This window comes from Nannospalax galili, unplaced genomic scaffold (genome assembly GCF_000622305.1).
Source record: "Nannospalax galili isolate Female #2095 unplaced genomic scaffold, S.galili_v1.0 scaffold705, whole genome shotgun sequence".
NCBI classification, from domain to species: domain Eukaryota; kingdom Metazoa; phylum Chordata; class Mammalia; order Rodentia; family Spalacidae; genus Nannospalax; species Nannospalax galili.
The window spans coordinates 1340640-1354619 of record NW_008352871.1 but is presented as its reverse complement, the minus strand read 5'-3'; the positions used below and the strand labels follow the sequence as shown (position 1 = coordinate 1354619).

Below are 13980 nucleotides of genomic sequence, written 5' to 3'. Positions count from 1 at the left end.
GAGAGAGAGAGAGAGAGAGAGAGAGAGAGAGAGAGAGAGAGAGGAAGAGACCTCAGCTCCAAGAGTGATGTGTAGAGAAATTGGATGTAAAGAAAACCACCTCCCCAAACAAGAAAATGACAGCACTAGAGAACTTCCACTTTATTTGAAATTCAGATCTCATCCTAAGTTTGATCTAAAATTCAATCACTTCTTCACTCGTAAGCAAGTTTTAGCCAATGGCTTGGGAAGAGGAAGTTTATGAAAGAACATGTAGAATCAATTCCTGAGACAGTACACAGATTTTGTTCTTCAGGACAACCTCTCCCCTCCTGAGCTTCACCTCACCCAAAAATTCTGATCCATAAGCAAGAACAGAGGTATAAAACCTAATTAGAAAATTGAATGAATTTTAAAATGAATTAAAATGAATTTTTAAAATTCACATTAAAAATGAATTTCCACAGAAATATGCACTTCTCCACCAGATTTTAGCTTCACGGAATAAAATGTTCTATAGTATTAGTGTTAGGTTTTCTTTTAAAGACTATAAAAGCAAACACTCTCAACCATGATGCTTGATGCTCAATATGCCATCAACACACCAAAATGGACTTTATAATCTGATGATAACTAGACTTTAAGTTGGCAGCCAGTGCTGAGAAAGAGAGAGAGAGAGAGAGAGAGAGAGAGAGAGAGAGAGAGAGAGAAGGAACTGACAATCAATAGATGCTTTTACAGGTTAAATCTTGTCGAAGGTGCTTTATTCCCTCAGTACACTTTGATTTATTTAAGCTCACCACATTTCTCCTAAATACACTCCATTAACAAGTGATAGACTGTGATCCCAGGCTGGAGGCAAAACATGAAACACAATCTTTCAAGAACTTCATTCATTCCCTGACCAGGTGTCTTGCACACACCCAAGTTACTAGTTACTTACCTAACTCTTCTAAGTTTTGTTTTCTTTTTTCCAAATCAATAGTGGTGCTGTAAGGCAGCATGGGGTCATGAAATCACCTAGCAGCCCAATAATTTGGCCTCCCAAATTCAGACTCAGAGCATGAATGAAAGTTCTCAAAGGAATGATTTTTTTTTCAAGTTTCAGGTTAAATATGAGGAGACAGAAACTCACAAAGATACCTCTGGCCTGGACCCAGGCAAAGTGGATAAGCACATCTACAGGGAAACCTGGGCTCTATAAAAATCATCAATGGCTCACATAGAAATTAAATAAGAAAAAGGAAGCAAGAAATAGTGTTAACACTAGGATTCTAAGCATGTTCCACATCTATCCAAATTAGGATCTCAGATATTAAGTACCAATCAAATTATTAAATATGAGCGAAAGCTCCTCCCCCACATCTTTCTCCAAGTGAAGACAGAATTTGCAGGCTGACAGGAACAGCTTTCAAGGATACCCTATTAATGTGACCCTATCTTTAATCTACAGCCATGATAAAATGTCCCAACATATACAAACTCAGCTCCAACAGTGACTAATGACCATTAATCCCCTATCTTCAGTAATCTGCCCTTCCAGTCATTCATCACCCTGACACCTAACTTTACACACGTGAATAAACTTTAACTGAGAAGGTGAAACAAAAAGTACAGAAAAGAAGTGAAGAACGAGAAAAGGAGAGGAGAGGAGAGGAGAGAGAGATCTATATGGGGCATTTCAGAAACGCCCGGAGAGAAAGGGACAACTGGTCGACCCGAAGGATGACAAAATTTGCACTAAGTCCGAGACGGACAGCTGGTCGACCTCGTAGGCCCAGAGGAGGGGAGGGGAGTGGAGAGGAGAGGAGAGGAGAGGAGGAGAGGAGAGGAGAGACAAATAGACCAGATCTTAATGTTTTTGATTTGCATCCACAGCTGAGGGTGGGGAATGGTGACTATTCAATCACCCAGGTATGCAAACCAATTATAAAAGCTGCCTTTCAGAAAGGGGGAGCTGAAAGCCGGGAAAGGTAGCCACAAAGAATTAGTTTAATCTTCCCATCCATCTGCTGTGACATGGATGAGATTTCTGAGGCTGAAACTTCAATTTCTGTTTTCTTCAAAGGAGTAACAATTTAGTGAGTCTCCTATTTAGTGTAGTTCAAATGTGCCTTGTAACTTTCAGCCAGGAAGCGCTCTCCTCTCAGGGGCTTACATTCTTTTCTGAGTTTATTTACTATCACTTAGCTGATGTGGGTTTTCCTCTTTTCCTTTTTATATTCTGTTAACTACTTGGCTTAAGTAAAACCCTTGATCAAAACATCAAGAATCACCAGAGACCACAAAATGCTCAAACTAGTCTTCAAAATTATTTCTTAATTATGCAAATTAAGTCGCTCTAACCTTTAGGCCCTGATGCAACTTGAGGCTCAGTATGTGACTATAAAATTCCCCAAGGTGTGGTGTGTGTGTGTGTGTGTGTGTGTGTGTGTGTGTGTGTGTGTGTGTCTGAAACTGGATCCATGATTGAAACCAGAATCTACGAAAAGGTTAGAAACAAAAGTTGAGTGCAAGGCTCAGTCACCCACAGTGAAAGCTTCTTTGAGGGCAAGAAGAGACACAGTGCCTAGTCTCACGACAGGAGGTTTCTTATGTTGCATCTTTCCAACACTTCATATGGAGTTTCAGAACTATTTAATTCATCCTACAAATCTAAACCAGCCTTCTGTTCTGTCTCGCCAAAGAGGACTCCCAGGCAACTAACTGTTCCCTTTCAGACACTTGACTTGAACCGCCTGTTTTCCTTCTAAACCTAGCCAGGCAGTGGCTAGTTTATATCCTACCATGAGAAGGAGTTATTTCCTGAAGTTTCTTCAGAATCGAATTTAATTACAGACCTTGGTTACATAAAACAACTACTAATAACCCCTTGTGCTGGGAAGAGGAGGGGCGGATTGGAGGACCAGACTCTGGAATCCCCGGGAGTTTTTATCACAAGTTCCCCGCACAAGCTCACCCCTCCACACCCGCATCCGCTAGGAACCCGCCGATGGATGGTACTCTTCTGGGCTGATTCTGAGCCAAAGCTCAGGGCCACCCTCAGCCTCCTCCCACCGTGGTGCCTAGACAGGCTTTTGCCTGGAGTAAACTGGGCGTGCCTTGAACTTGGCAAAAGACCGAGGTCTACCACGAGATTTGGGGAGGTTTCCGGAGAATTGGGGGGATGGGAGGGACAATCTCAAATGCCCCAACTCTAAAATGCCTTTTCCTCTAAAAGTTCTGCAGAGGTCAAGCCCTTCTGCCCTGAGAAGAAAGGGTGCGAAGAGGCGGTTCAGGGTTCGATTCTAAAAAGTGGAGTGGGGTCAAGCAAAGGAGTCCAGGGGTGAAGAAAGAAGACGCGGGTTACCTGAACAGAAACATATTAATCCAAAGAGGTAAAAGTGAGCAGGCTCCGCGATCATTGTCCTCGGGTGGGTCCTGCATACAGTCTCATGCCAAATGAAGGGAGCAGAAATGGGGATCTCCAAATTTACAGAAGCCACACACCATATACCCTAACACACAAAGGCTTAATATAAGCAACGGGAGTCAATCCGCCAGGAGTTTTCAGTGCAATTTCGCGTCGACCTTTTCAGAGGCTTGTCAATCTCTCAGAGCTCTTTGCAAAGGAACAATTCCAAGGTTTGTCTTCTCCGACCCCCGGGTTTCGAGGAGGCTCAGCCACTTCCTAGGATCATCCAAAGCGAACAACAAAGAGCCAAGCAGAGGAGCAGTGGTGTGGTTTCCTGCCTCCACAGTCCCGCTGAGCTTCCCGGCGGGCGCCCTCCCGACCTGTGCGCGGACGCTACTGGGAGGGCAGGCGCAGCGTCTGCAAAGTTGGGGTATGACAACCGATGAAGGAACCCCCCCGAAAAGTGCTTCCCAGTCTATGGGAGAACCCGGACCGCAGCTGGCCACCCGCTCAGGCGGTTGATGGCAGGCAAGGTAGAGGAGGCAGGTTGGGAAGACAGTCTTGGGGTTGTTGGGGGTGCGTCGGGGTGACTCCAGGAGCCGGAGGCGAGCAAGGGGCAGTGCGGCAACAGTGAGTGCCTGGGCGGGTCCTTGTTCCCATCACTTGCGGGATGCCGGGAGCACTGGGGACCGCAACGGGACCGCGAGTGCACGCACGCCTTCCGAGAGCCCCCAGCCCCGCGCAGCGCCCATCATAGCTTAGGGTCCTGCTTCCTCTGGGGCGCGCGCGCAAAGCACCCCCAACCCACGCTGCAGCCCAAACTTCCCGGAGCCGCTGCTCACACCCGGCGCTCGTGGAAGCTGCGGAGGGGCAGTTCCCTGGCGTCCCCGGTGGGCTGGAGAAACGCGAGCTGGAGGAGGAGGAGGATGCTGCGTGTGGCTCGCCCGAGCTCCGCCCGGAGCAGCAGAATCTGAAGTTTCTGCACTCACGCTGCCTCCTCTCGGCTCAATTGCTTATGGGTTTCCCCCACGGTCCCTGCAAATCCTGGTCTCCTCCCTCTCCAGCCCGGCCTGGGAACCCTTAAAGGGGCCGTGCGGTCCCTGCCGTGCCCTCACTGGCGTTGCTCAGGCAAGTTCTGCTTGTTAATATTTCCATCTACAAGCTCGTGGTGCCCGACTGCGCCCTCGGGTGCGAACTCTACAGCTCAGGAGCGGATATCTTTGTGAATGAGAACTTGTCTAGCCTCTCTTGACACTCTGGTCTCCCCTGCACCTTTCTCCAAATGGAACCTCCCAACCCAAAGACTTCAAAAATCCTCCAGGTCCTGCTTAACCTCTTCCTTACCGCTGGAAAGGATTGCAGTAACCTCCTAAATAACTTCATTCCGCCCATTAACAAAAAAAAAAGGGGGGGGGAGCAACTTTGAGCAGTGAGCCCCTAAAAGAGACAGAACTGTATCAGTGCATGGGTACTGTTTATTGAAGTTGCTGGGGGTCCAGTAGAAAGGCTATTCAATTCCAGGGGCGAGCGTTTAGGCCTTAGAGTCTACGCATTATATAGTTATGAGAGTTTCTTCAACTTTTTAGCCTGCACGTATTAGAGAGTTAACAAGGGGGCGGTCCCTTCATATAATTTGTTTTTTCAATGCTGAACATTCAGCATTTCAAAACCACTGGGCCGCCCCAAATCCCAAGACACGGATTAGCTCTTATACCTGTGACCATGACAGCGCTGTTCAGCAGTTGGAAAAATAGGGACTGTAGGATAACTTCATGATATAAGCCAATTACGCCCAAAGTACAACGTAACTGGGACAGCTGACAGACATGCTTTCATTCATTCGTTTTTCTTTCTTTCTATTAAATAAGACACTATGGAAAACATTTTTGTGTGTTCGTAAATGGTAGGTGTTGCCACATAGAGCTATTCTTTTATTAGTAAATTACTGTCTGCAAAGTTACATACCAGGACTGCCACATGAGCATTTAGTGCCTTGGCCTTTGGAAAGTAATATTGCACATTGGATAGGTGCAAGGGAGGCAGACTTGAATTTTTTTTTGTACAAAAGTGTTTTTATGGTTTTTCTTTAAGTGGGTATATGAATTATCTAATTAAAAACTCAATTCTAAAAGCAAATTGTATACTCATTTGAGTCATGGCTGATATAGCCAATGCACTGGGAGCAGCAGTCTGTGGAAAGAACCCTTGCCTAACAGCACCTACTTTGAAAGTGAAAGAGTTTAATCCTGAGAAAGCTGACTGAAAATTCAGCAAACAGACTGGAGATAAGAAGTGAAAGACTCCAACCAGAATCTTTTCAGCAATAATAATAAAAAAAAAATATGTGCAGTAAATGCTGAAAGGCAAACATTGATTTGGTCTTTGCGAAAGATACTTAGTGAGAAAGATAGAGCATAACTTTTTTCTTGGAGTAAAATGTACTTTTAAGATAAGCTGACCTAGGAATAGAAAATAAATAAGCTAAGCCTGATGAAAGAAGGCGAACAAGAGAGAAAGAAAATCCTCAAACCCTCAGATTATTTATGTGGATTTTAAATAAAGGTTTTGAACTTCTATTTAGTTAAGGATATATCCTTTAATTACATTTATTTGTTTATTGTGTTTTTTGTGCCACATGCACACACATGTGCACTGTGGGAGATTGAGCCTAGGGCATCATGCATGATATGTTCATGGTCTGCCACTACACACCCAATCCAAGAAAGGGGAGTGTGTGCAAGAGAATTGCCACTGCATTGTTTCCCAAGTGCATCTCTGAGTTTTCACAACTTTCCAAAGATCTTTCAGGATCTATTTCACCATCTAACACATTTCCATTGAATGGAAACCGTATCTATACTGATTTCTGTTTTCAACTTTAGTAAGTTTCACCACTAAACTCTATTCCAGTCTTGGAGATGAAATTATCTAGGAGAAGCAGCAGTAAGTATCTTCCAGGAAAGAACTATTATAGACTCTCATTGAAAGACTTTTTACTTTCTGTCAATTATATCAGTAAAATTGACATCTAAGTAAAGAACTTGTATTCTGACAGTATTAGGTATACAGGTTCAAGTCAGTGTATTAGAAAATGTTTATAATCCTCTCCTTTCACTCACTCACTCATCCCACTCACTTTTGCCCCTAGAAACAACCACGGAGGGAGCATCTAGGGCATTGAAAGTGCAAGATGCAAATATAACCTTATTCTTCAGGACCTAACAGCTCCTATGAAGTGAGCCCTAAGAGCTATAACTATTCTTCATACAGGAAGAATAAAACAGACTCCACAGTGGAGTCTGCCCCAGAAATAAAAATAAATAAATAAATAAATAAATTCTTTTACTTATTCTTCTTTTAGAAGGAAAGAGACAGGGCTGGAGAGATGACTCAGTGGTTAAGAACACTGTTCTTGCAGAAGACCTGGGTTTGAATCCCAGCACCCACATGGCAGACTAAATTACCTAAAAGAATGCAAAATTCTTAGTGTGTTGTAGGAATAAGTGTGTGTGCAGGGGTAATTATCTACATGTAGATGGGAAACATACTCAAATCAGGTCTCAGGAAATTCAGGCATGTGCAGTAGAACCCTGATTCATCCTAGATTAGTAAGTAGACAAAAGCACTAAAAGCGCTCAGGAACTCAATTCTGATCACATTTATAAGAATATGTGGTGGGAAATGGCATAATGAAACGCATGACATTGTATGCTGGATTAACAATTGGAAGAAGAGAGAGAGAAGTGGGGAAAGGAAGGAAAGAAGGAAGAGAAAACAGGAAGGAGAGGTAGCAAGGGAGGAGGGACAGAAGGATGGAAAGAAAACAGTAGTGGGTTTTTTAAGTCTCCATTTGGAGACCTTGATTTTATATGAAGCTTATGAAATTCAGGATCTCTCAAAGAGCCTCCTTGAGAGGCTTGAAGAAAGCTGAAATTAATGCATTCCACCAATAATCTCATGACTGTGGACTTTTGACAGGCAAAAAAAAAAAAAAAAACACTAAATAGTGACCTCTAGGGTTGCTTGGATTGGATTTTATCTTTCATGGGGGTAGCTGCAGGAACTCAGGAAATAACAAAACTCCCAGGGTCTCTCCAGGAATCCCAGATAGCACATATTCCAATCAGGAGGAGCAGAGTAGAGTTCCTAAGGAAACTACAAACCAGAACATCTGTCTGTCTTCCTTCCTAGCAAGAAGCCTTAGCATCAAACAGAGCCTGGGATGCAAGCCACAACTTCCAGCAGATCTGGTGAGTAGATCTGGCAATGTAACTCAGTAAGGCTCTGCTGACTACTCCAATATATCATCCCTCAGGGTACAACAACAGCTTGTTTAGCAATTTTTACATGAAATTGCTGGATAATCTGTGCAATGTTTGTTATCCAAAATACTAGTCTAAAATGATAGTTAAATATTTCTCCAAGTTTGCAGATATACGTCCCTTATCAGAATATAAGCTTAAGTACTCCTAATAAAAAGTGAACAAAGTCATATTTATTGAAATAACCATTGCATTTTGAGAACCCATGTCTATTTACTGTCTTATATGGTACATAGGGCATAACCATACTTTTTTTGCTGCTTCTCTGAGACTTAGAACTGGTATGTGTTCCAAACCAGAAAGCCAATGGGAGAAAAGACTCCTCGGACCATTTGTTTTCATTTTCTTAAAGGTTTAAGTCACTGGTGATGAAGCCAATAGGCAATGCTTTCAGTACAACCTTTTAAAAGGTAGGAGAGAACCCCATTGACCCCCTCCTCCATATATCCTCATCTTGCTAAGGCTTTCTTAGATCTATCAAAAATGGAATCTGTGACACATTTAAATTTGCTGTGAAATGAATGCCATTATCGTTGCCTTTTAGCATCTCAGCATGTTGAGACACTGCAGAAACTGTAACATTGTACTAACTATGCAGTAGATCCTGGGACCTTAGGTTTCATCCACAATGGATCTCATTACAGTTTACACCTTTAATGTTCACAGGCGGCTAGTATTTTAAGAGTAAAGAATAAAAGGGCACAGAAAGATAGAATTAATCAAGGCCATGGTTTGGGGCTCTTTACAAACATTATCTGATCTAATTCTCACCATATGAGGTGCTGTTATTATCCCAATTTAGAGATGAGGTCTTTTAACCTCTTTTAAGTAAAAGATTAACTCAGAGTTCAGTGGCCCAGAAGCCAGGGAGCTTATATTTGAACCCAGCCTGTTTTGAAGCAAAGTACTTGGGAATGGGAATGGAAAAAAAGAGTTCCATGGTAGGGTAGGCTTAGGAGACTTTGTATTCAACATATTTGAGGCCTTTAACATGCAAATAAGCATTGTGGGTCTCCAAAGGAAGATATATATGGGTAAACTTGTCTCTTGGGTAAACATCTCTCAGTCCATAGCTGGCTAGCACTGCAGCATCACCTCACTTCTAAAAACAAATATCCTCAGCTTTCCTGATGACTCCACAGCTATCTGGCAGGAAACCTGTGTTAAAATGAGTAGTGCAATGATCCTTCCTGAGAAAGCTCATAAACTGAAGTAATCGTAACTGTACTTCCAGATCATTTTTCATAAGGCAACCAGAGGAAACCTATTAAATCTTGAGACAGACCAAGTTTCTGCTCAGAACCCTCCAGTGATTTCCCATTCCTCTTCTAATTAAAAGTCAGTGTCCTTCCGGAAGTCTACAAGACTCATGATAGGCAGTTTGCCCATCTTTGCCCAACATCCTCTCTTCTCACTAGTGCTTGCCTTCCACTTACTCTGCTCTACCACAATGGTCTCCTTGCTGATGCTAAAATAAGTCAGACAAGCGTGTGTGTCAGAGATATTTCATTGCTGTGTCTGGAATACTCACCTCTGTAAATCTCCCTTTTCACTTAAGTTTCTGTAACCTGAAGTCTTCTCAGAGACTTTTTTTTTTCCTGGAACACTGTCCTTAACATTAAATCTTAACACAAGGCTTAGAATACCCTGTCATACTTTGTTAAAGCATTTTGTTATCTTTTATTTCCCCACCTAAGGTACAACTTTTTCCTTCTTTATTTTTATTGGCTGATCTTCATCATAAGATGTTAACAAGTCCAGAAATTCTTGCTATTCACTTTGTCCATTGTTCCAACATCTAAGACAGTGGCTGACACCTAATAGACACTTAAATGCTTATCAAATGAATACAGGAATTCTTATTCCACTACCTATAGATTTTTTTTAAAAAATGTCTCTTTAATGAACTTATTTCTATTGTTCAAAAATTAAATTTCCACATCATAAATTCAGTCACTTATCTAGTTCAACTTACCACTCAGTGGGCTTCAATAACATCATGATTGAATCTCTAGCTAAATAAGTACATTCTTATTTGGATCAGGTTATGGAAATAAGTAACTGGAACTATTGACTGAACTTACAAGAATGTCACATTGGAGATAAAAGAAGCCTTCAAGTTAACTTTTCTTACATGAGAAATCTGAAGCCAAAAGTAACATTCCCTAGAACATGCCTTGACTCTTTGCTAAACTCATAACCAGAGACTCCCCATCCTATGGAATTACTCGATGAAATTTCTTTTTGCTGAAGTAGGCTAATGAGAAATTCTTGATCAAGACCTTTACCTTCAGAACACTCATGTCATTGGATATGGCACTGTGTGTACTATATAATGAGTTTTATGTATTTTCTCTTTTCACTGGGTGTCTAGGAACTCTCTTTTGGGTTGATTTGTTGCTTGTTTTTGGTATAACCAGTTCCAAATAGAATAAAAAAAAAAAAAAACATTCTGAGGCCAAGAGAGATGGTTCAGTAGTTAAGAGCACTTGCTGAGCTTTCAGAGGACCCATGTTCAATTCCCAACACTCACAAGGTGGCTTGCAACTGCCTGTAACTCCAGTGTCAGAAAATCTGACACCTTCCCTCCAAAGGCACCAGTAATGCATGTAGTGCACTTGCATATTTGTGGGCAGTCACACATACACATAAAAAAAATCTTTTTATGTAAAAACCCTGGCATTTAAATAATACTATATGCTCAATGTAGCTTTCTAGGTACTTTAAATATCTGAACTCATTAAATCTTCAAAAACAGGCATTACTGGTCTGTTATCACATCCTTTTATGCCAGAGGGGACAGAGAATGTTCAGTTAGTTAAACTGAGCTCAGCTTTGAAGCTTGATTTCTACACTTACTCCAGCCTGTGAGACACAAATGAAAGTTATTGATTAAAAGAACAGTATTTGTACAGATTCAGTTGTAGGACAATGTTATCAGTATGTGTGTATACATTTTGTTTAAAGATGCAGTTTCCTTTAAGGACTCAGTACAAGAAACTGACACCAATGTGTGTGTGTTTTGAACTTTGAATATGGAAGTTGGAATCTTTTTTATTCATGTCCACAGTGTTCAAGGTTTTTAACGTTTCTTTTGAATCTAAGGAGGTAGTGTATAAGCATATATCACACGAGGTCTAAGACATTAAAAGAATATTGGAAAACATGAAGATGTGTATGTATTTATATCCGAGCATAGGGATTGCTGTCATTGGGTTTCTTACTTCCGGATATATCTGGATCTGAGAGTATACTATTCTAATCTTGAATTAAAATGACTTAAATCAGGATCATAGTTAACAGCTGCACAGCTGAATGACATACCCTATAGACTTACAGCTTGAACACAAACTATTTTGTAAGCAATTTACTTTATGTATAATTCTACAGATGTGTTTTTACAGAACTGTTTCATGTCTTTGAGTTTTCATTACTTAAAAAAAAAATCTTTTCAGGAAATGTTTATAGGATTGAGGTACATATGTTGAGATTTATGTCTTGTTTCCTACATTGGTTACATTTAGTCCCACCTGCTTGTTCATTCTGAATATCTTACCTAGATTCTAACAGTCATTTTAATTACTTCCTTAAGGTAGTATTATATTCATTTGAAAAACATATTGATATGTATTAGAGTTTCCTATTTAGAGATTATTTTCTGGCTTAGTAAACAAAACTTAGTCTAAATATTTAATGTAGTAATATCTTTAAAAGAAGTATGTACAAATTTTTCATAAATAATAAATAATTCATTAAATTGTAGTATCATCGATAATTTGAAAGTTATTTATTGTACAGCCTGTTAGAATATTCTCTCCTATGGCTTATGGAAAAATGACTTCACATTTAGAAAGCTAAATTGGGGCTTTGGGATTTAATAGCCGCCTGGTGTGATTGGGGGCTAGGATTCTAAATATGGAGGTGCTCATTCTTGTGGATAAATACTGAATCCACATCCCACAATTGTCGCTGGGAAACAAACTGCTGCTGAAAATTAACATGAAATGTAAACCTACTGTCTTAACAACAAGGATAATTATATATTTTCCCAAGAGTTTAATCACCCTCTCTCTAGTATCCTGGCCACATTCCAAGAGAAATCATCCAGTTCCATTATTGTAACCAAAAGTCTTTGTTGATTTGATCTAATCTCATCTTCTCAGTTTCCTATCACTATACATTGCTTTAAAGCTGCTTTATTGCACCTCAAGGATGGGATTTCATGGGTACAGTGCATATCTTATTACATTCATGTATCATATGAGTATTTTGAAACGAGATGTTTGTTGAAGTTAGTAAGGCAACTTTATCACCAAAAACACCACACAAAAACTATTGTACTTATAGGGAAATTTCTAAATACTGCTTTATACTTACAGTGTTTAAACTAGGAAAGAAAAACTAGTCATTTGTCATGCAAAAATATTGTTAGGAGGACATACAAAAAGTTATATGTTTTGCATTCCTATACTCATATACTAATGACTCCTAAGGATGTTTTAATTCTTTTACTTCCGAAAGTTAGGCAATATACTTTAAAACATTTGGAAAAACAAAACAAAAATTTACAAACAAAAACAACACAAAAATGTTTAATATTTATATTAGATACAATCACATGTACCATTAACTTTTTATTTATCCTTGCTTTTTAGTCCTCCCATGTACAGTGTATAAATTTTCCTTTTAAATTTCTTCTTACATATTCTACAATCTGCTAGGAATAGATGGGGTGAATGGAAGTGGTAGAATTCTAGCCGAAATATATGGCCTAGGGTTTGGTCCCCTGCAAAATACACATACACACACACAGACACAGACACACACACACACACACACACACACACACTCAAATTACTGTGAGATCGTCATTTTCACTCAGACATATAATTTTTCCATGTCAAAAATATTCCTCAGCTCATTAACTAAAAATGTGAAGTGAGGGGCTCGAGGGATGACTTAGGGGTTAAGAGCATTTACTGCTCTTCCAGAGAATCTGAATTCAATTCTCAGCACCCACATCAGGTAACTAACAACCACCTGTAATTTCAGCTCTAAAGGCTCCAACCTCTCAATCTCAGGCCTCCATGGTCTCCAGTTCTGGTACACACACACACACACACACACACACACACACCACACATGATTAAAAATAAAATAAATTGGGGCTGGAGAGATGGCTCAATGGTTAAGAACGCTGGTTGTTCTTGCAGAAGACCCAGGTTTGAATCCCAGCACCTACATGATAGCTAACAACTGTCCATAACTCCATTTCCAGGGGATCCAACAGCCTCCTCTGTCTTCTGCGGGCATTGCATGACACCAGTGCACTTACCTGCACTCAGGCAATACACGCATACACATAAAATAAAAACAACAAATAAAACATTTTAAAAAATAATAAAATAAAATAAATCTTCAAAATGAGAAGTACAACGGACACACATACATACATCAGAAATGCAGGGAAAATCTTTATATACATAAAAAATAAAAATAAATCTTTAAAAATATGAAATTCCATGACAAAAATGTATTAAATTAAATGCAACTCTTAGCTAATTGTTAGATATCAAAGTTATTTTCAGTTAACAGTATGTTTCACAGAATCTGACTTTAAAAGTCATGTTATGAGGCCTTCCCAGTTGATGAATCGTTGGTGAATTTCATTTTAATTGCTCATATAGTGCTACATCAACATGTATTTTCACAACTTACCAACTTACTCAAATGCTTGGAGTAACTGTGCTGATCATTTGTTTAAACTTAGTCCTTTCAGCCAATATGTACAAGAGTTGAAGATTATAGACAATGGTGAAGAATTTTTAGAACTCTTAGCAAGGAAACATTTTCTTTTCTAATAGAATTACCATGCTTGTTCAAGGGATGCCATTTGTTTTTGTTACAATTAATTAATAAAAGAAAATGTTTTTATTTCACAAGTATGCTTGAATTTCACAGGTCTTGTTATTTAACACCAGAAAGTAAACTCTCTTCTTTTAGTAGGGGCAATAAATCATGACATCAGGGTTTTTTCTAAACTAATACATTTTGGAGAAGCATAAAATTTAAGAACAACTCATTGTATTTTCTAACTTTTCCTTTCAATTGGGAGCATATAGTGTTCAATTCCTGGCTATAACAATTATTGACAGTAAGCATAATGTAACTCTATATAAACACAGCAGTTGAAATAGGAACCAATCTAAATGTATATTGTCTGTCCTAGACTTTGGCTAACATTCATTATTTCTGATTTTCTCCTAATTTTATATGGGGCTTGCT

General features: G+C 39.8%; 1 protein-coding gene across 5 annotated transcripts in view; it reads right to left on the bottom strand.

Moving 5' to 3' along the window:
* Positions 1 to 4640, bottom strand: part of Robo1 (roundabout guidance receptor 1) — a 432413-nt gene extending 427773 nt beyond the window's left edge. For 2 of the 5 annotated variants that reach the window (XM_029554552.1, XM_017802463.2), the window contains exon 1: positions 3329 to 4640. In XM_029554552.1, coding sequence (XP_029410412.1) covers positions 3329 to 3383 — 55 coding nt within the window. In that variant the 5' untranslated portion in view covers positions 3384 to 4640. The remainder of the gene's footprint in view (positions 1 to 3328) is intronic. The other 3 variants (XM_008850082.1, XM_008850083.1, XM_017802462.2) reach the window with 2 other exon arrangements.
* Positions 4641 to 13980: the final 9340 nt, after the last annotated feature.